The sequence below is a fragment of the Sciurus vulgaris genome (genome assembly GCF_902686455.1).
Source record: "Sciurus vulgaris genome assembly, chromosome: 3".
Taxonomy (NCBI): Eukaryota; Metazoa; Chordata; class Mammalia; order Rodentia; family Sciuridae; genus Sciurus; species Sciurus vulgaris.
The window spans coordinates 34,441,202-34,464,446 of record NC_136463.1 but is presented as its reverse complement, the minus strand read 5'-3'; the positions used below and the strand labels follow the sequence as shown (position 1 = coordinate 34,464,446).

Genomic DNA, 23,245 nt, shown 5'->3' with positions numbered 1-23,245 from the left:
CCACTCCTCAAATCCTAAGTCCAGCCTACATTTCTCATCTTGGGTTAAATTTTCTGTTGAACCTTCACTTCCTCTAGAATTTCTGTGTTTATGCTCTGAGGTAGAAAGTGTGGGGTTTATCACCTTCTTTGGTTCTTTTCCTTGAACTTTCTTTTGCACTTTGCTTCATTTGGTCTTGATTTGGAATATCCATACTGTGATCCTATGCCAAGAGGGAGAGTCTGAACAGCATCTGTAGTAGCAGTGATTCTTCCTTAGCATATCATAGAGAGGGCATGGATCTTTCCCAGAAGCTCAGACATCCTAGTTGTTTTCCCAAAAGATTTCCACCACAGTATACCATATCCTGTTCCTATTGATCATGAACTGCTTCACCATTAATTATATACTGGCCTCCATAGTACATTACCTCATTAACAGTGATCATTTCTACTTGGGTACCTGGTACTTGCAAAATCTTCAAGAGTAGCAGTTTAAGTCATACTTTAGTGATTAGTTCTAAAGAGATCCTGAAAGCACTGTCAGATGTTGACTACTAGGCAGAGGTGGAATGTGAAATCATTTTGACAGTGAAGGAATTATAGTGCGTTGACAAAGTTTACAGCTGCCCTGAGGGTTGCTTCCCCTCTGAGCATGGGAGAGGTGGGTGACAGTTGTAGGTCCTAAGGCCTTGGCAGCATTTTTATTTCATTTTACTTTTTTTGCAGTGCAGGGGATTGAATCCAGGGCCTTATGCTTGCAAGACAGGCATTCTACCAACTGAGCTACATCCCAGCCCTCTTGGCAGTATTTGAAATGGCCTCTTTAACTTTTTTAGGAACCACCAAATACATTTTCTAAATGTATTTGCCTTAACGAATGAACTATTTTATATTCCTGTCAGTATTGTATGGGGTTCCTATATCTCTACATCCTTACTAATACTTGTTATTTTCCATTTAAAAATTATTATTGGTGCTGTATTAATAGTGTGAAGTGATACTTCATTGTGGTTTTGGTTTGCATTTCATAAAACCTAAATTTCACAATTTTCATGTGCTTTTTGGCCATTTGTATATCTTCTTTGGAGAAAATATAATTTTTTGAGAACTATGATAATAATATTCAACTTGATAACTCATGTTTTGGCTAAATTTCTTTTGATTGTACTCCCAATGTGTGTTGTTACAACAGGAGTTGATAATCAACTGACCCATGGGCCACATCTAGCCTGTTTGTACATGGCGTGCAAACAGCATGGTTTTTACATTATTTTTAATTGTTGGGGGAAAATCAAAAGAACATTTCATGATACATGAAAATTATATGAAATTCAGATTTTAATATACATAAGTAAAATTTTATTGGAATACATAGATATGCCCTTTCATTTACACATTGCTATGGCTACTTTCATACCAGTGATAGAGTAATTTTAGGCTTACAGTGCCTAAAATTAATTATTGTCTGATTCTTTACAAAAAATTTACCAATCCCGTATTAAAAGTTCCTTCTCCTTAGTTTCTGATCTTTTCACAACCCCGAGTAGCCCTTAAGTACTCTTAAGAGAGTAGTGAGTGGGAGAGCTTAAAATGGAGTAGTAGTTTATTTCTCCTAAATGAGCAAAACTTTTTTCTCTTGATAGATAAATTCCAAGGTTAAATTTTTAATGATAGAGACTAAATATGAAAGTCCTGAAGTAGCACTAAAGTTTTAACTATCACTGAGTATCTCCCATTAATAAGATTCCAACTCTCAAAGCAATTATTTGTGGTTAAAATAAATGAACTTAATAAAATAATTTCTTAAGACCACTTTGTCTGTAAATTTTGAAGTATTGTGATTCTAACATAACTGTTAGAATTTCATGTTTCTCAATAATTGAACAGAAGCATCCTGTATTCTAGAAGGTATCTGTGTCCTTCTGTAGCTAAATTATTTTTAAAACTTTTTACTATTTGTAATGGGGCATTTTCTCATACTTCAAGCTTCCTTTGACTTGGGGTGCTGGGAATTGAACCCAGGACCCCTGTGCTAAGCAAGTTCTTTACCCTTGAGTTACATATACCTAGCCCAACTTTTTTTTTTTTCTTTTTAATGAGACTTAAAGTTGTTTAAGTATCAAATTGTAGTGGTTTCAATGATGTGTATTTTGTTAGGAGATCGTTGGTCATAGTCACTAACATGCCTTTTGAGCACATGTTGACTTAAGGAAAATGCCTTTTAGATCAAAGATATCAAGAAGTAAAGAATATTAGGCTCCATTATGTCCCTCCAATTTCTACAATATTACCCCAAACTGGTTATATCCACATATTAATCTCATTGTGGAAGCTATACTTTCTTATGTTCTGATAGGATGTGTAATTTTATAGCTAAGGAAAACTGAATGTTTAAAAGCAAAGTTCAATTGATTTCTTAAAAAAGACTTCCCATTTTGTAGCTGTTGAGTTATAGATGAGAATTTCATCAAGGCAATAACCTCAAAACCCTAGAGAGTGCTTTCAAGTAGAAATGAACATTCCCAAACAAGGAGATGCAGTGCTCTTGTCCCTAGAGGCCTTTCACCTCTCAAGCCAACTCAGCTGCTGTTTCCCAAATCTTTATCTTCTCTGTGAACATGTAAGACTCTCTTTTGAGGGAAGACATCAACCTCTAGCAGTACTAGGCTAGAATAGAGTAAGTCTTAGATTTTTATTGCTTTCTGTACATTCCTTGATTGGCAGTTGTTAGTGAAGGAATCTCACTTTTAATAAAGTTACTATGTTTAAATGTTATTAGAAACTGTGCAGTCAAGTGATATTTGATCTTTTTCAGCCCGATCATTACAAGAGGTTTGTTGTTGCTGATGCTGCTGTTCAGTTCACTTCCCCATTTGAGATCTATAGTAGCTGTAATAGTTTTTAATCTTTATCATTAAGAATTTCTACTCTGCTTTCAACATAGGGTTACAACTGGATCTATTCATATCCCAGAATCTTAATTTAGTATTTTCTATTACCATATGGCCTTTCCTTGTTCTAATATGGAACTGAAGTGTTTAGAAATGAACATAGTTAGGACTGGGGTTGTGGATCAGTGGTACAGTGCTTGCCTAGTATGTGTGAGGCACTGGGTTCCATCCTCAGCACCACATAAAAATAAATAAAATAAAAGGTATTTTTCCATCTATAACTAAAAAAAATGTTTTTTAAAAATGAGCATTGTTAGGTATTACTTCCAGATTTTTTAGTCAGCTTTCAAAAATACTGATGCCCAGGTCACACTCCATATCAATTAAATAAAAATGTCTGGAGGTGGGAGCCCCAGGCATCATTTGTTTTTTAAAGATCCCCAAAAGATTCCAATAGGCAGTGAGGTGTGGAAACCAGTAGCCACATAATAGCTTAGAGGTTCTACCTCCTAGTTATATACTTACTCCTCAGGATTGACTAGATGATCTTATTATAATGCATTTTAACTACTTGAAGAAAAAGATTTTATATAAATATATTACAGTTATCATTATTGTTACTGTAATTATCTAAACTGTAGAGAAGCTTATAGCTCTCCTATATTGCAGAACCTTGTGCTTGAGCTCAAGTTTTTACTTCTCCCCACTGTCTTTTTTTTTGGTCTGGTACTGAGGATTGAATACAAGCATACTCTACCACTGAGCTACATCCTACATCCTAGCCTTTTTCACTTATTTGTTTTTATTTTTTTATTATTTTTTAAATTTTGAGACAGGGTCTCACTAAGTTTCCCAGACTGACTTTGAACTTGCAGTTCTCCTCCCTCAGCCTCCTCATCCCTGGGATTAAAGGTGTGTGCCATGGTGCCCAGGATTCCCTTCCATACTTCAGGAACGACTCTGCCTCTTAATCTCTATGAGAGCATGACGACTTTCTTATATACAGTTTAACTAGGTGTTTTTATAGGAGTTCAGCTGTGTCAGTAAGTGGGAATTTTTTATGGAAGCTGTTTTAGTCAGATTTTTTTGCTGTGGTGGCTAAAAGGACCCAACCAGAACCACTGTGGAGAAGGAAAAGTTTATTTGAGGGCTCATGGTTTCAAAGGTCTAACTCCATAGACAGCAAGCTCTATTTCTCAGGGCTTAAGCCGAGGCAGATGGCATCATGGGAAAAGAGAGTGGCGGAGGGAAGCAGCTTACATGGTGACCAGAAAGTAGAGAGAGACTCCACTGCACAATACAAAATATGTACCCCAAAGCCACACCCCTGATATACCACCCCCAGCTACCACTCAGTTAATCCCATCTAGGGATTAATTCACTGATTGGTTTAAGGCTCTCATAACCCAATCAGTTCTTCTCTGAACTTTCTTGTATTGTCTTACATGCGAGCTTTTGGGGTACACCTCACATCCAAACCATAACAGAGGCAATCTACTTGGGAAAAGTAGCAGTTACTTAACATTGCTTTTCTGCAGGCATTACCTTTTCATATTTCTATAACCCACCCAGCTGTTTTTACAGCATGGAAGAAAAGAGGTTTATTGGTGTGTGTTTTTTCTACTTTGATTTCTTTCACATTTTCCTTTTTTTTTTTTTTTCATTTATAATAAAAGACAATTGTATTGAAAAGAGGCTTGGCCTTACCACTGAGAAGGAGGGAAACTTTAAACTTTGTTGATCTCTTTGGGCTTACAACTGTGCTGCATCAGTATGCTTTAGAGTTACAGGAATGCTCTAAAATTGTAAATCTGGGGAGAAAATGTAATTTTAGACCCAATTCTACAACTGCAACATAGACAAGTTGTTCTAATCTGAAGACTTGTCTATAGAACTCTGTAGTCTGAGAGGCTGAGAGTGAGTAAATAATCCTTTCTTTTTAGATCTTCATCTGCTGGTGGACGTGGCCTGCAAGCAGGAGCACTTTCCAAAGGAGGAAGAATTAAAAGAGTGAGGAATGGATGACAAATGTGACATTGTGCACTAGCCGTAGCTGGAGGCAGACTAGTCTTGCACATGACACACTTTTGGGATTTTTTCAGTTCTGTTAAGGAAAAAAGTATTTTTTTGTTTTGTTAATTGAGAATTTTGTTAATTGAAAATTGGGAGTTTGGTATTTACTACAACTGTTCAGTTCAGATTGTTTACCTTGACAAACTACTAAACATCTAGCAGCCATTTTTTTTGCTGCCCAGATCCCTTTCAAATGAAAAGTCCTGGCCTTCTGTTACAGTGAAGAAGCATCTAAAAACTGCTGCATCTATGGTACTGGAGCAAAATGTGTACGTGCTGAGTTGTCTTGCCACTCTCAAATGGTAGTCAGCACAACTCCAGTGGGGAGTTCAGTCTATCTGTTTCAAGTCACAGTGTGATCCTTTCAGAGAAGATTGTGAGAAAAACAAAGACATGTGAGGTCACCGAGATCACAGGTCTAAATGGGTCAGGAATTCCAGGGAAGAAGTTCTGGTAAAGAGCTAATTTTCCAAGTGATTAACCAGGAAATTCTCTTACTTCCTAACCTAGCATTCTGTTTCAAGAGCAAGGCATCCGGACTTAGACCATCCATCACACTTAACAGCCCCTGATTCTTTTATATTAATGAGAGCATTTTTCTATTTTCATATCTTTCTTTAATTTTAATGATACATTGTCATAAATGGTAAGGTTTTGTTAATATCACTTACTTAAATGTCTTCTAAAGAAAAATATTTAAATTGTTTAATGTAATTATATTCATAAATGCTGGTAGATTTAAAGGTTTTAAAGCTTTATTTTTATTAATATTACAGGATAGAGGATAAAGGATGCATGTGTAATATTTTTATTTTGAAGGGGATGTACAATGTGTGAACAAGCATTAAGAGATTTTTACATAGTGTTTTCTTATTTTAGATTTTTACATTCAGCAAGTACAAATCCTCATTTATAAGGTATTGTGTACAAATTTGGGGGAAATCTGATTAGTTGTCATTTACCAGAAGCTATGCTCCAATATTTTTTCTGTTTATATCTGGTTTGGGCTTCTGAGAGAATTTTGGATAGTGGGATGGACTATAATAATCCCCTCTATAGGATTCTACATTTGAGTAGTAGGATTGTGGACTGTTATGGAAAGGACATCTTAAAATGTCCATATTCCGTGGTTGTTCCTTTATTTGTCCGTCCAATGACAGCAAAAACCTTTCTGATTTAAAGTCTTTTAAATTGACTAGAACTTTTCTTACTGTATTCTGCCTTAGTTTTCCTAGTAAACAAAAGGAAAGCCTAGGAGTATGAAACTAATGAAAAAGGCATTTAGTGATATGATGTAAATACTATGCTAGACATTGTAGATGTAACAGTTCATTTCTTATATTGGATTGTGCCTTTCCAATGATGTCAAGCCCTAGAAGTGTTACAGAGATTTGGCTCTTTTGGAAAAGGGTGAGCTCTGTATTGTTCTGCAGTGACTCAGTTAAGATATGATGGTAAATTCTGAAAAGAGACCCTGTCTGGTTTTTCTGATGAGACTAGCTGATGTCCACCTGATGGGCATTTATTCATCTTTATTAGCATGGCTTAAAAGATGAACAAATTATCAAGACATCCTTATTTTTTGGCTAGGCTGTATATTTTGGCAGAGTACATGAAGAGGAGACCCTACTTCCTAATGAGAGAACTTTGCTTTTCTCTGTCATATTGAAGAGCTGGTGAACCGTCTTAAGTGATACTCCTTCCCTTCAATATGCCTTTCTTAGCTTCATATATGTTGAAAGAGATAATATCATTTGAGGAACATGTGTCAAGCAGGAACCTTGGCATAGATTTGGTTTCAGTGGTTTTAAGGCTTAATTAATGAAATGCCTTGATCAGCCTTCCAAACTTTTTTATATATGAATACAACAGACTAAGGAGCTGGATCTCCTGCTATACTCACATGCCTGGTACTTATCAAATAAAGCTATCATCAATGACTTGGACAAAATGGCAAGAAGTAAAATAAAATCTACATGTGAATTAGCCAGTAGGGTCTGACACATGCTAACAAGGTTCCTGACTAGCACCTCAGTATTTCAGCACCTTATGCACCGATTTCAGTCAACAATAAAGTGAGTGTTCCAACTAGACTTGTGTCTTGCTTGTTTTTACTGTTTTATTGATGATAAATAGGAAACTCAATCATAATAACCATTAATAATTCTAGTAAAGTTCAAAATAGAATATACTCTGTTTTTCAAAAAATCTGATTTTTTCAAATTATCCTGACTTTTTTTCATTTGCACTTGAATAGAGATTGAATTTTTAATGTGCCAATAAAGATAAGGATGATTCTTAGATGTGTTTTACAGAAACCTAGTTTTTTGGAAAAGGATGAATAGTCTTCAGTAGGTTTAGTTAGTTTACATGGAAAAGTAGATCCTGAAGGATGATGTGTCTAAAATTAAGTGGTGGATGTCAGTGAGATGGACTTTTGATTACCACATAAACACCATCTTTATGACATCTGTGGGAAAGTGTTGTGGTCTTTCAAACTTTGAGGAATAATTTTAATTTTGAATCCAGGGAATAATTTCTCTTGCTTGTCAATTCTGGTGACTTAAATAAACACATGATATCAGTAAACTAAACTACATAGAGCTGTTTGACTTGATCCTGCCTATCTCAAGGTTCCCAGTTTCATGATACATATCACCCTCATTTCCAGATCTCAGGGTTTCCTCAGAGAAGACAGTTTGAGGGTAATAGTTACATTTGTAATTTTCTTTTCTTTTCAACTAAGTGTATATTAACTATTAGATTATTTTCTTTGTAAGTTTCAAGCAGGAAAAGATGAGGCCAAGTCCACTTGTAGGTAATTTTTTTAGTTTACCTGTCAGTATAATTTTGCATATATCAATGATATATAATAATGTGCATTTTCAGTATTTATGTTATATAAGTACATGGCATACATAAAAAATACACAGTAATAGATTTTTAAAATTTTTCTTTAGCATCCAAACATGGCAGTGCACATCTGTAATCCCAGCTATTTGGAAGCTGAAGCAGAAGGATGTCATATTCAAGACTAACCCTAGCACTTTAGTGAGACCTTGACTCAAAATAAAAAGAGCTGGAGATGTAGCTCAGTGATGGAGTGCCCTTGGGTTCAATTCCCAGTACCCCTGGATGGGGAGACACACACACACACACACAAAATTCTCTCCAGAATTAGAGTGTTGGTATTTCTTAGGAAAGGAGCTGCCGAAGATCTATATTGCCTTATGTTCTTAAGGTTTGGAAAGGACAGAAAAAAGTGCTAAATTAAGAATTTACTTTAACTAGGTATGTGGTGCACACCTCTAATCCCAGCAATTCTGGGGGCCGAAGCAGGAGGATTGCAAGTTCAAGGCCAGCGTCAGCAACTTAGTGAGACCCTGTCTCAAAATAAAAAAATTAAAAGGACTGGGGATATAACTCAGTGAAAGAGTGCCCTTGAGTTCAATCCTAGTACTAAAAAAAATAATTTACTTTATAGAACTTATCTATGTTTCAGGCTAGTTATTAGGTCTAAAATTCTGAAACCGTCTTCAGAAACCTTCTATAGGGGAAGAACATGCAAGGTAAATAGGCCACTTAAACTTATTATTTTCAGAGGCATGTACAACAAACCTGCAATGCAATTATTATCCACAAGTTTATAGATGACTAAACAGAGGTTCATTTGTATATGAGGCAAAGAATGTAAAATTTATCATAACCTTTTTTTAAGTGTACAAAGTTCAGTAGGGTTAACTGTATTCACATTGTTGTTATTGATACAATTTGGAAGATTTTTGTCAGCAGTCCAAAAATAAACTGTTTGATTACCATCAAATATTATCTGATGAATTTGAAAATTCAAATATTACAAACAATGTTAGAAACTGGCATTTTTCTAATGGCAAGGTTACTGTATAAGGATTATAGTTGATGAATGTGGTAATTAGCTGAAAATTTAGTTTTCTTTTTGCCTACATCCTTCTCATTAAGCATATTTTACCTTTAGTTTATATTAATGATAGACTTTCTTGTAATCTTACACTGAGGGCAGAGGTCTGATTTATAGTAGTATTTCACTTTTCAGAGATGTGAGAAGAAAATAACAGCTGGCTTCCAGACCTTTGACATCAACCTGATCTGAAAGCTTCATAGAGGCATAGTTTAGACAGAGCTACTGAATTTGAATTAGTAAGAGCTGAAGAAAAGCTATGCATATAAGGGGAAGAATCATTCCCAGGGTAACAGATCTAAACAGCAATAAATCAGTACGTACTATAGTACAGGATCACTTTATTCTGGCTTTGTGCCATTTGTAGACACTAAAACCCGGAAAGACCAGAAAGAAATCCCTTTGAACTTATATTTGAAAAACCTTGTGTCCGTTCTTTTATCTTTTGGAGTTCCTTTATTTTTTCTGTTTATTTCCTCATTCCACCACCTGTGCTCTGTTGGGTGCAGAATCTGCTTGGATATGTTCCAGTGGCCCCAACTTACTTGCTTACCCAGAGAAAGGTTTCAAGTACTGAATTGGATGCAGTTGTGCTGTGGCTCACTAGAGGGAGCAGAGGACTAGAGAGGAGAGAGAGAGAGAAAGAGAAGAGAGAGAGAACGTGTCTGGTTAAGTAAGTGTGGTGTGTGCGCATCGGGAGGAGGAGGAGGGCCGAGTGGGGGTGGCTGCCTTTAGCTGCTCCACCCTCACTTTGTCAGCAGGTAGAGAGCGTGATTGCAGTCCCAGGGGAGGGAGTCAGAAGTAGAACACCAATTACAAACCACAGGCTTCCTGCTCCAGGGAGTTGATCCAGAGTTGTCTTTCTGGAAGGGAAGCAGTCGAATCCTTCCGAACTTCCCAAGTCCATCCATGATTCAGAGATATTGCCTTCTCCCTCTGGGATTTTCTGTTTCTGGTAGTGAATTGTTGCTGATGTATTTGCTACTTGTGCTTCTTTTCTCTTTCAAGATTTGATTATTTAATGTGCTGTTCGGAGAGAAAAAGAACTTGTTAGAAAGGAGATTTGAGAAATGATTTTGGATCGTCTATAAGTATTTTTAGAATTCTTGGGGACAGTAGCTCTCACCCTGGAATAAGTTTCTGCCTTTGATCTGCATGGATTATTTTTTCAGACTGTGGAATTTCTCGTCACCTACCTGTAGTATGGGGCACTTGGTTTGGTTGCAGAGTAAGAAGGTGGAAGAATGAGCTGTACTTGGTTAAGCAGTTCAAACCTTTTTGAGCAGGATCTATAAAAGCATAATTGAATTTGTCACCCCCGTGGATTCCAGTGGGCCCAACAGCGCAACAGGTTTGCAGATTTCTTTTGAAATTCTTTTTTTTTCCTCCCTCCGCCTCAGCAAAAGAAAAGAATCTGTGTATAACAGGTTCCTGCTCAGTTGCTTGGCTTTTCAGCACTTATTTTGAAGACTTTATATGATTTTTAAACTTGACCTCGGAACACGACGGGCTTTGTGGGTGAAGTGCACTTATGTTTACTTAAGGGTACACATTTTAAAATCTTATTCTGTGTTTATACAAAGATCCAAATTCTTATATGTGCCTACAAATAGCACAAATCTACCCAGGCTTCATTGTATTTTTTTCAGGGTGTTCTACTTAAAGCCTGTGACTAATCACCTTCCTAATCCCCCTATCTTTTATTCCCCAACCCCCTCAAGGAATTTGAAAATGTGTTAGAAATAGTCCTTTGTTTTTCTTATGAACCTAGAAAATTATGAATTATAAGATCTGGATATTAGTTTCCCAAAGCATCTCATGAGAAATCAAAGTGCTTGGCATTCCCAAGCTGGAGAATAAACCTTGGAATTCCTAAGAGAGAAAGGAAAATGGAGATATAAATATGAATTTTAACTGGGAAAAATAATTGGGAACTGTACCCTTTTCAGATATTCTAATTTTGAAAGTTAGAAAAAGTTGTGATGTTCAGGGTTATCCTGTAATGTGTGAAGATATATAAATTAGCACCTAATTTATAGGCAACTTTTGGTAGAACACATAAAAAATTATAATATGTTCAGATTTATGAAAAATATTTAAGTTCAATGGACCTAGAACTTTGGGCTACACTGAAATTCAATTTAACATGGAAACTTCTCTGATTTTATGCTGTAGCATCTTTGGACATCCCTCAAGGTGTGACCTGAAACTTTTTCTATCATTCCATCTCTTCCCCTGTTAAAAAACAAATCTCCTGTGGTCTTTAATCATTTATAGTTGATACATTTTGTGGCTTTAAAAGGGCCATCTCTCCATTGTCTGAGCTGGAGTTCTTCACTCTCACCTTTGATGCATGGCCTTAGCTGTTTACTTTGCCTTGTTTTGTTCATCAACATTGGGGTTAGTGCCTTGGCAACTTGATGCTTATGGAAGACCAACACCAAGTGATCTGACATAATAAAAATTCATAATGTGACATTCAATCTCAAGCAAAGTTGGAAGTTCCAAAGAGAAGTGGTGGTTTCTTTGCTAGTCAGAGTGAAAATGGAAGAAAATGACATACCTGCTGCAGAAGTGGGCTGAAAACATTGTCTTCTCTGCCCATCAGGAATGCCACCTGTTCTTGGGAATATACTGTAGAGAAAGGAAGGGTCAAAACTATGACTTGTCTTTCTGAAACTGAAGCATAAATTCTCTCTTCCTGCATTTGCCTGGATCTGAGAACCTGTACTTGGTGTTAGCCAGTGGAAGCAGTATGTATGGCCGAAGTGCATTGCTGCAGCTGGTAGCATGAGTGGTGGCCACCAGCTGCAGCTGGCTGCCCTCTGGCCCTGGCTGCTGATGGCTACCCTGCAGGCAGGCTTTGGACGCACGGGACTGGTACTGGCAGCAGCGGTGGAGTCTGAAAGATCAGCAGAGCAGAAAGCTATTATCAGAGTGATCCCCTTGAAAATGGACCCTACAGGAAAACTGAATCTCACTTTGGAAGGTGTGTTTGCTGGTGTTGCTGAAATAACTCCAGCAGAAGGAAAATTAATGCAGGCAAGTATAACTTTATTATATTTCACTTTCCATCTGTTTGAAATATGCCTTTCTTCTTTTGTCTCCCAAACCAAATACCATACAAGGGCTTCTGCTGCTTAGCTTTCTGTTTGTTCCATCTCTTAAGGATATTGCTTTATTGGCATTCTAAAGCAAGTTATTTTATGCTCAAGAAGAAATATAAAAATTCTTTATTTTAGAAGATTATTTGTTTATTTTTAACTGGTACCACATTGCCTTTTTAGGTACACATAATAAAACCTTTCTTCACAAGTGATATATTCTGGGACTATTTTTTGATAGACGAAATATGTGGGCTTATATGAATTAATCTGAGGATTGTAGTTTACCTGCTGTTAGAATCTGAGGTTAGCACTAAGGTGGTTGATTTTAATGGTCAGCAGCACCCTGAAATTCTAGATTGCCCTTGAAGCATATTTGAATGCAGTGTCACTTTTAAAATTCAGTCAAGCTTGAATGCTACGGCTGGCTTCATACCACGTGTGGCACCCTATTGCTAAGCCCAAAATGGAGAGGACTGGATTACAAAATGGACACAAAGTGTAAACCTTTCTCCTGATCCTTTTGGTCTTACCCATACATAATTTTATCATTTTCAAAATGTTAACATCTGTTTTTTTATGGACCCACAGAGTTTTTCAGACACAGTTGCTTAGGCTTTTGGACTGTGAATTTTGCCTGAACTCATTCACATTGTTTCTTATGTGTCAAATTTATGAACTGACTGGGGCCATAGCTTTTCATAGACCAATTGCTCATTCCCCAGAGTGGAAAAAGAGCTTAGTGGGACTGTACCTTTTTAATAGACATTCTCTTGTCTTATTCCATAAAATGGTGTTGCTGATTGATAGAAAGTTTTGTAAAATGTCACATCTTGCTATAGCTCTTGGACACAGGTTAAAATGTTCTTAAATATGATCAATCTCAATATCCAGCTCAGATTTTTTATTTATGATATGTATGGACTATAAACAGAACCAAGTAATTTAATTTTTCATCTATTAGAGAAAGAAGGTAGGAAAACAAAAAACTATAGAATTCTTTTCCAAACACCAGGTTGTTAAGTATGTGATTTGGTAGTTCTTCCTTACATTCTTTGGCAGTATTTTGAAGCTGGGATAAATGAATTAGAAGAAAAATTGGGTGAAATGGAAGGTTCTGGTATTTAGAAAAATAAACAGGAAAGAAGAATATATCTGAAAAAAATGGTGTTAAAAATTTTTGGATAGGAAGTCAGTCATTTAATTTGGACTCTAGAATGGAATTGGGAATACTTAAAAATTGAAATAATAAATCACTTAGAATGTAACCATTGGAAAGGACACTTCCTCACCTTGCCTCCTTAATATCCTGAAGCATGAAGTGTGTGCTCTGTTTTAACCTTTAGCATACATAATGTTCTATAAAGTCATATTTTTATATATCTGAAGTTTTGGGGAGCTTCGCACCTTATGTCTTTTGATAGCATGTTCATGAGTTGATTATATGCTGCTTAAACTAGTTTTTTATTTTAAACTTCTAGTCTTCTATTATCATAAAGCTCTACATAAAATTTTCATAAAGGAACAGATAAATAAGAAGCACCTTATTTAAGAAGTTGGCATTCTGTTTGCCTTCCTTTATTTTATCAATATTTATCATTCTCTCTTGTTTTGCCCTTTTTCTTACTCCAGCAAATATTGCTAATCTTTTTTTTTTTTTTTTCTGTGAGCCTATCAGTATACTTTAAGTGTTTCTTCTTTACTTTCCAAGAAGGGAATTTTACTGTATCTTAGCAAGGACCTTCAGACTTTATCCTGAACAGTTATACAACAACAGCAATTTTCAGTCTTCAGCTTTTCTGTCCATTCTGACCTCTTCTGGTCATTAATAAGTTTTATGTTAACCTAATATTAGTCTCTGGACACATTCAGAATTGGTACTGGTTTACTGCATGTAATCTATTGTTTAGTATTGGTCCTGTTTTATTTCATTTAATCCACATCGATTACTAAATTTTTTAATCACCTTTTATGAGAAACTTTATTTAAAAAAAAAAAAACAACTTTTTGTATTGTAGGCATTGGCTTTTATTTATCCACCATTTGATTAACTCTTTCAAAGAACTCTAGTGTGTTGGGGACACATGGTTTACACTTCCAGAATCTGTGCTGTTTGTTTCTTATCAGATTACATGCAACTCAGGTTTACTCAACTGTGGTTAACCAAGCCTTCCATTTAACTGAAGATCTGTTTATATCTTCTACATTTGTGCTTTGTAGCACTTTGGCTTTCTTGATGAATAGTTATATCCTGATGTCACAAATCTAAAGATAGTCTTCTGTATTGACTTTGATAAATTTTGGCTAATTCTATGTATCCTCCTACCTACAAATTATTCCAGCTGCCTGTTAAAATTGGTCATCTCCAAAGATGGAGTTAGATTTTTGTAAAATTGGGGTGTTATGTGCTAGGAAATTTAAAGGTATGAAAACAGTGATTTGAAAAAAAGAATTAAAAAAATTTTTTTAAAGTATAACATTGTGGTTTTTGGACTTCTCAGAGAGTTTCTGAAAATTATACCTTTCTTTACATTTTGCTTAGTTAATTCAGGATATGTACAACCGCATAGGAACCAAATTAACTAGATTTTCTTTTATATAAACTTTTAACTTTCCTTAGACGAAGGGAGATACATCCTTTGACAGTGTGCTTCCAATTTAATAATAAAATAGACTGTAGAATTGTTTCTAACATAATTTTGTCTGTCTCAACTTTGTCCCATGGCTGTACATACAAGAGCATTGAAAGCCAAGAAGCAATGATTCTTATCCCTCACTCTCTTGTGCTAGGATTTTTCTTTGCCAACAGTACTCTCCATTTTATAAGGTGTAAGTTTTAAATTTTGATATTCTTCTGAAAGTACTAGAATTTAAAATGAAAGAGGAAATGTTGCCTTTGTTATATATTCTTCTATTTCTGAATCTTTTCTTTTCTATTCCAAAACTCCCTTAGTCCTAACCAAATTGTGTTACTTTCTATTTTGCTCGAAAGCTTTTTCTTCACTTTATCATATTATTTCAAATCTCCTAACTGGTTTGCCATTGTCTTTAATGTGTCTGATTCATAGATTTCCTTTACATTTGTCAAAATCTTTGTCCCTTCCTCCTCTTTAATTTTTTTCCACCTTTTTTCCTTTTGTTTTCCACTCAATTTGTATATTTAGGATAGCCTTCTCCTGCTAGTATTTCTCTTACTAGCCATCAAAAAACAAGACAAGAAAATGTTCCTAATCTCTTCCTTTCTTGGTGGTGACTGATAAAAAGGACTACATGATAGTGATTACAACTGCTTACTATTTTTATATTCATTTGAATATGTTCTCTTTTTTTGTTGTTTATACCCTTGTAGATGGAAAACATGCTGGTGCTTATGCCTTGTCTCATTTTCAGTTTTCTGACTTATTTACCTCTTATCAATGTTTGTTTCTATTATTTCTAGTAATATTATTGCTGCTAATTCTAAAAATGATTATAGTCATTTATTCTTTATTTATAAATATTATCTACAAGGACAACACAAAATTAATCTCCTTTCTTCTTAGAGCAAAAACTAAGAGGATCCTAGTGTAGCCCAAGAGAGGTCACCAACTCTGTTAACTATCACATTCTTCCTGCTCAGCTGGTTGTCCTGGATTTTCTTAGACTCCAGGATAAATTTATGATCAAGATTAGAATGTACTGCCCTGAGGCTGCAGACCTACAGTGGGAGCTGGGTGGTTTCACATTTGGCCAGTAGCAATGAACAACACCTCCTGGACAAATTCCCCTTTACAAGGTGTCTCTGCTTGCCTCTTAATTTTACTTATTAGTCAATGCATAATTATTCCATCTTTGAATTTTTACTTTTTTTTTTTAGTCAGGCCCTGAAACTTTGCAATTAGATTTTGGGCCAAAGTTAGGTAATCCTGTGTAGCAAACTATAGTTGACAAAATGTCTAAACTGCAATCCCAGGTTCTTGACTTTCAGTTCTGACCCTGCCATTAAATAGTTCTGTGATTTGTGACAAAATAGTTTTTACCTTTCTAGGTTTTAGATTCCTTGCCTGTGAAATTAAGAGATTGAAACATAACAGGTACCAAACTGATTCTATGTGCTTTTGTTGTTAGCTCTTTAGATTCTTTTAATAAGTTCATGATAGAAAAAGCTTCAGTGCTTTTCAGTTCCACATTTTACAGATAAGGAAACTGAGGACTTAAATGTTGATATTTGCCAAGCCATTAACAAGTATTTGCAAGAAAGTGGTATAGCTGCAAACTGCATAGCCTGTCGTTTTCCAGCTCTTAATTTCTGTATGACTAAGAATGTCACTAGACATGTTCTAGGTGATTAGAACACCACAGTAGGCTTTATATAATTATTTCCAAAGTAGAAAGGAGCGAAAGTGATGTGCACCATTGTCTGAGTTGATCCAGAATACACGACATCCTGCTACCTTTTAAAAATTTCTATTTCTTCTATTTTTTTCTCATTTTGCTTCTCATTTGCAAAGATATGAGCAAATCAGAATGTTTATTCAGTATCTACATTTCGTTAACTTTCTCTTCATTTTAAAACAGCCTATGATGACCACTAAGAGAAGAACTTGAAATAATAAACCCTGAAATAGCATGTATTTGACAATGTTCAAGTTAGAGTTCCTTGGATGCAGATTTCAGAGTGATTTTGCAGTTTTACTTTGATGCCAGTCTTTAAAAAAAGTACAGAATAAATATTGAAGATATGGTCAACTCACATTCATATTAATGGAGGTGCAGAAAATAACTAATTGCCAATTGACTTTGGAATGTAGTCAGAAGTACACCATTGGACATAGTGTGTGCACAGCAATTCTCAGGTGCTTGCCTCCTACAATTCCTGCTTAGAGCCTTCTAGACTTTGCCATTAACCTGGTACCCAGAGGAGAGAAGCTGCATTTATTTTTTTCCTTAATACTGAGAATTGAAACAGGGTTTCACTAACTAACTGCACACTAAGCAGGCTCTCTACGTTTGAGCTGCATTCCCAGCCCAGGAAGCTGCAGAAGATTTTTAATGATAATTGTTGAGGTTAAGAAGGTATCTCTTTTGTAAGTACCCATTTTGTATACCTAATATTAAAAATCCAAGAAAAAATTTTAAATTCAAATTCACACATCTTTTTGATTAATAGGACGTACTCAGTGAGGAATGCCCCTGGATGTTGCTCCTATCAGGCTACTTGGTGTTCATATAGCAGATTCTGGGGGTGTGTATTTCCTTGATTTTGTACAGAAGTGCATATATATGTACATATGTGGAGTGATTTTTTTTTTAATGTAAAAAGTAGCCACAGTTTACTTTTTCTATGGTATTAAAAGTATTCCTAGAGTTCATGGTTTTGTTTTAGAAAAATACCTTTATGTCTTGTTCATTGGAAAGAGCTTATTGGAACTTCTTTTTTTCTTTAATTTCCTTAAAATTGCTAAGTACAATAAGAGGGAATGTTATAAATGAGCAATGTATTATTTCTATACATATCAGGAGCCCAGAACTGGTAACAGATATTTTTTTTAAGTGTGGGAATGATGTTCCATTGAATTTATGCACTAATTTATTTCCAAAAAGCTTAAAATGATTCACAAATATCTACAACCAGATAAGAACAGGTAACATTAATTCCACTTTAATAAAAGGAGGAAATATAGTAGGGGAGAGAAAGCAAGAGCAGAGTACACAGAAGCTGACTCAATCTGCTTTGTAGGAGATAGAAGAATAATTCAATTTTTTAAAGTTGTCTGAGGATGTGAGGACTAAATTCTCTGGAAATCCTAAAAAGATAACATTGTCAACTACTGAGATCCTCTTTTGAATCATTGTGACAATTCATTCAAAACTGTACAGCTGTTTGCCAGTTTTATATCTCAAAAAACCCTGTGTGCTAATGCTCTGACCAACATTTGTTGATTTTTGTGTGTGTGTGTGTGTGTGTGTGTGTGGTGCTGGGGATTGAACCCAGGGTCTTGTGCATACGAGGCAAGCACTCTACCAACTGATTTATATCCCCAGCCTGTTCATTGATCTTTTGAGAATTATTAGTATAAAAATCAGCCTTCATGATGACCTATAAGGCTACTGTGATCTTGCCTTGTCACCTTCTCCTGCTCCTTCCTCTTGAAGGGCCTGTGCTGTCCTTCAGTTAGACCAGACATACACTATCACCACTTGTTAGTCTGTATTGACTTTGAGGAATTTTGTACTAGTATGTGTAGAAGAATATTATAATTTAAAACTTTGAATGTACCTTATAAATTTGATACTAAATAAAGAGTGAGTATAAGAATAAGAATAAAAATTCATTTTTAATATGACTTAAAGACTTATATCTCAGATATTATCTTCTTAGATCTCCCAAATGTTACCCCTAAGTGTCAAATACACTTCAATGAGGCCTTCCTAGACTATCTTGTTCTGAAGGATTCTTCCTATTTCCCCCAGGGCTCATATTCCCTTTCCTTGCTTTAATTTTCTTTACAAAATTATTGTCAAGTAGTATGCTATGATATTTGACATTTGTAGTTGTCTGTATCCCCTCTGTAATATGAGTTTGGTGAGTCTGCCTAGTGTCTGATGCCTGTAATCCTAGCTTCTTGGAAGGAAGAGACAAGAGAATCACAAGTTCAAGTCCAGCCTGGGCAGCTTAGGGAGACCCTGTCTCAAAGTTTTAAAAAGTAAAATCATCTGAGGAGGTAGCTTAGTGGTAAAGCACCCCTAGGTTCAATCCCCAGAGCCCCCCCCCCCCAAAAATATATATGTATACATTCTGTGAAAGTAGAACTTTTGGTCGCTTTTGTTCAAAGCTATATCTCTGGAAAAGTACATTAGTATACTTTATGCCTTAGACATAGTAGGTACTCAATAAATACTAAGTGAATATAAGGAACATCTTGGTGTTACTGAGTAACTCTCATAGCTGGGAGATAACTCTAGGATGAAATATTTATATCATATTTTAAAATACAAGGTTAATTATCTTGAGTATTTTAGGTGATATAGTGTGCTGTATTCTTTTACTCCTTTGACTTACTAGCAGTCTAGTATCTCCTTGATTGTTATTTCAGAATCATAAACACAGCTGTACTGAATATATTTGTGATACTCATTTATACAGCATTTATTTACTTTGATAGCTCAGTCCTTGCTTTTTAGGAAATTCTGGTTTTCGAAGAAAGATTTATGGGGTACTGATATTAAACCTTTGATTATAAAGTATTCGTATGTATGTACAAAGGACCTCACCTTCCTAGTTCTTAAATTTGTGATTCCTGGTTCTGATTTTGAGATTTCAAGAAGTATTGATTTTTAATCTTCTGTGTGTCCCTTTGAGAATGTGATAAAAGTTGACTATATGTCAACTTACATATACACAAAATACACATATATACTTAAATGTACAATTTCGTATGAAGTTTCAGTGAGTTCAGAGAGTCTGAGATACATCTGACTTTAGATGAAGAAGCTGCTATCCTAAAATAATCCCAGCTATTTCAAGCAATGTAACCAAATTTTCAGAACTAATTTACTCTCAGTTTACTTAATTTCATAAAAAACATTTGTATATATTACATAGACAATCAACAATATTATGATGCAGTTATAAGAAAGTGACCTGATCTTAGATGTGACAAAGATTTGCTTGTGTGTAGTAAAGGAATATTCTCTCAAAATATTAAGTGAAACTGCATTTGAGAAATGCTTACAATGCTTTAGCATGGTGATTTCACTTTAGACCCTAAGAATAAAGGTTATTTTACTCTGATGTGTTTTGATATAAGTAGAATAATTTTGACCCTACTTGGTTATCAAATTCTGAGAACAGAGGTATAAAGCAAACTCATTTGGGTTATTTTCCATCTCTTTGGTTTCTTTCCATTTCTTCCCCTGAGTAGGATTCCTTGGGCTCTTAAAATTTCTATTTGCTTTAATGGAAAACTTTGCTTAGGTTTATTGTTCCTTGCTTGTTTGTTTTTAAGTAACAGATAAGCCACCTTATATTTTGTTACTTTTATCGGGGTTCTAAACATGATGGTTCATGGATAAATTTTTTTTCTTCTATACTTTTTATTTGTTTATTTTAAAAAAATTTAGATGTAGATGGACTCAGTACCTTTATTTTGTTTATTTATTCTTATGTGATGCTGAGGATTGAACGCAGTGCCACACATGTGCTAGGCAAGTGCTCTGCTACTGAGCTACAACTCCAGCCCCTATACTTTTTAATATTTTGGAATTTGTGTTAGTTTGCAAATTTGGAAACACTAAAATAATCCAAATGAGGGGCTGGGGTTGTGGCTCAGTGGTAGAGCACTTGCCTAGCACATGTGAGACACTGGGTTCGATCCTCAGCACCACATAAAAAATAAATAAAGGTATTGTGTCCTTCTGTAACTCAAAAAATATTTTTAAAAAATGATATGAGTTAACATTTTTAAACTTTGCAGGCACAAAGACCCACATTATTTCTCCAGACAGGAAATTAGATAATTTAGAAATTCTGCCCCTGAATCTAAAACAGTGGTGGTTCTTCAGAGTGGCAACACTTCAAGACAGTTGTTTTTAAATCTAGAACATTTCTGTTATTAAAATGACCGTAGTACAACTGTAATTTTAAATAGCACATTGAATTATTATGTACCCATCAATTTTATATATGCTAACATGCCAAAAGTGTACTGTTATACATGTATAAATTATGACACTTGAGAAATACTGTTGTTGTGATTAATTCTGTAGAAATCTGGATGAGACTGAAGGCCTAAATATTTTATGTCTGCTGTTCTCGCAGTTTTCTAAAAGCAATTGCAGATTCCCATTTTTTTTTCCCACAAAATCATTTTCTATAGTCTTGTGAATTATATACTCTAAAAAAATCTTTTATATGTTTCAGGTTTTCTGTTCTCTTGTTTTTATATCTTTTACTTAGAATCCTTTTGATTATCTGACTTTAGTATTCTCGTGGCCAAGTTTATTTATATTTGTGAATTATTGCCCTATGTTGAAATTAAGTTCTATTAAGTTTTTCATTCCTAAAGTAAAATAGAGTTTTGGTGGCAGAGGGAGGTTAGAAGGAAAGGTATTCCACTTGTGAAATATGTGTCAAATTTCAAGCTAGAAAAAATATATAGTCAAAAATTTTCATTTTGTAGATGAAGAAATGAACACAGAGAGATTAGTGATTTCCAGTCAAACAACTGCCAATCTGCTGTTCTATCTTACTGGCCAACATTTTTAGCAAAGTTTATTTATTTAATTTAAACACTTTTGGGTCATTTCAGGGAAATTAAAAAGCAGATATGGGCAGAGATTTACCCTGGAACATTCCATTTAGAAGACATTATGGACTGCCGTAGGGTTTCTTTCCTCTTTGATCCCTTGTCAACTGCAAGGCATGCTATAAAACAAGTGATCAAACAAAAAAATACCTTGCCACAATTTAGCATTGCTCTCTTTGGTGCATATGTCATCTGCCATGAAATCTCTGCACACCAGGTGGCCTGTAGCCCTGGATCATCTCCTCAAAGTAGCAGAGGCTCTTTCTTAAGTGTAGCCTGAGAACCTCACCAAGATGGGAGGCTGTGCTGGCTCCCCTGGATCCTTCACAGGGGATCCTCTATTTTGTACCATATGCTGTGGCAGGTTCTGTAGGAATTTAGAGAACACCCCAGTCTAGTCTAGCTGAGGAGATAAACAGCAGAAGATAATGTGTGCTGCAAGGTGAGAGGTGGAAGCCCAAGTGCATTAGAGCTCTGGTTTTCATTTTCTCAGGAGTCATTCAAATGACTGACAATTCTGTCTCCAGTTCCTGCAACTAAAGAAAACTAAACAAAACTTTAAATTTTAATCCAGCTTCAAGGAGCTTCAAGCTAGAGAACAACTACAACCCAAGTTGTATATCCCTTCTAGCTTGTCAGTGTTATCAGTTAGTTAACTATAGGTTAAAATATTTCTTATATAATATTCCTGCATTATAATATCACCCATAACATTTTCTTTTGAAGTTCCAATGACTAAACACCCTAGCTTTCTTTTCAAATTGCACACTGACTTTCTAAAATATGCAAGAGTTCCTGTTAAACTATAGTAAATTTAACTTTCATCAAAATTCAATGTATTGGAAGTTTTATTTGGACTGATAATCTCACCTGGTTTGGTTTTGATTTTTCACAAACTGAATTCCATAAAATAAATAAATAATAAGACCCTTTATGTAGAAGGTAAAGAGGGTTTAAATATCATCTCCGTTTAACAAGATTGTTTATAATACCAAAGACGTTTGTGTTTTTTTCCTTCAAGGATTTTTAAATTGACTTTAGTCATAAATATCTGATATTCCCATTCTCTAAAATGTTTTGGTTTTAGCTTAATAAGAGGTTATTACAACATTAGGTTATCAATTAAAGTAAGTAAACTCTATAGTATGCATCATATTATATTTTATTATCATTAGATTATTTGGGATTTTTAGTTGCCTTCTTTGGATATATGAAAATTCTACAGTTGCCTTACAACCATTTAAAAAGTAAAAGCAGGGCTGGGATTGTAGCTTAGTGGTGGAGCGCTTACTTAGCACATGTGAGGCACTGAGTTTGAACCTCAGCACCACATAAAAATAAATAAAATGAGGGCATTGTGTCCATCTACAACTAAAAATATATTTTTTAAAAAGAAAAGCAAGTCACTTAACCTTTCATCTATTGGAGTGGGGTTAGTGGGGTAACTAATCTTTAGGATCCTTCCTAGCTCTGAACTTTCATAAGTTGTACTTATTCTAGAAATAGACTTACTATACTAAAGGGACATGTATTCATTTCGTTCCCTAAGGGAAAAAATATTGGTAGGTGATACAAAAAAAAAAAAAAAAATTCACTAAATTACATTAAGTCACACAACAATTTATTAACAGAACAAAACATCACACTTAATTGAACTCCATCTTCTGTCCTATCCTGTCTTTATGCTCCAGTTAAAACATACAAAATGAAGTCTTTCCCTAGAGTTGTATTTTAAAATCAAATTTCTTTGGATTGAGAACACATATTCTTTATCCTTCATCAAGGTTGTTTCCATAATTGAACCATACTGTCCTCTACCACTAACTTACCCCTACCTAAGTGGATCTCATCTAACCTTTGCAAACACCTGGAAGAGCCAGAGATAACCTAGATCCAGTCTGGGTCATAGTAATAAAAAGAGTAGGAATATTTTAGGACCAAATGCATCCTACTCCATACTTTATGAAGTTGA

The 23,245-nt window shown here is 35.1% G+C and overlaps 2 protein-coding genes across 2 annotated transcripts in view; both read left to right on the top strand.

The window, feature by feature from the left end:
- The window catches only part of HSF5 (heat shock transcription factor 5), a 36,505-nt gene extending 28,887 nt beyond the window's left edge, over positions 1–7,618 (top strand). The window contains exon 6 of the mRNA XM_079131513.1: positions 4,816–7,618. Coding sequence (XP_078987639.1) covers positions 4,816–4,886 — 71 coding nt within the window. The 3' untranslated portion in view covers positions 4,887–7,618. The remainder of the gene's footprint in view (positions 1–4,815) is intronic.
- Positions 7,619–9,904: 2,286 nt separating this feature from the next.
- RNF43 (ring finger protein 43) overlaps positions 9,905–23,245 on the top strand; it is a 60,410-nt gene continuing 47,069 nt past the window's right edge. Inside the window, exon 1 of the mRNA XM_079131375.1 lies at positions 9,905–11,924. Coding sequence (XP_078987501.1) covers positions 11,673–11,924 — 252 coding nt within the window. The 5' untranslated portion in view covers positions 9,905–11,672. The remainder of the gene's footprint in view (positions 11,925–23,245) is intronic.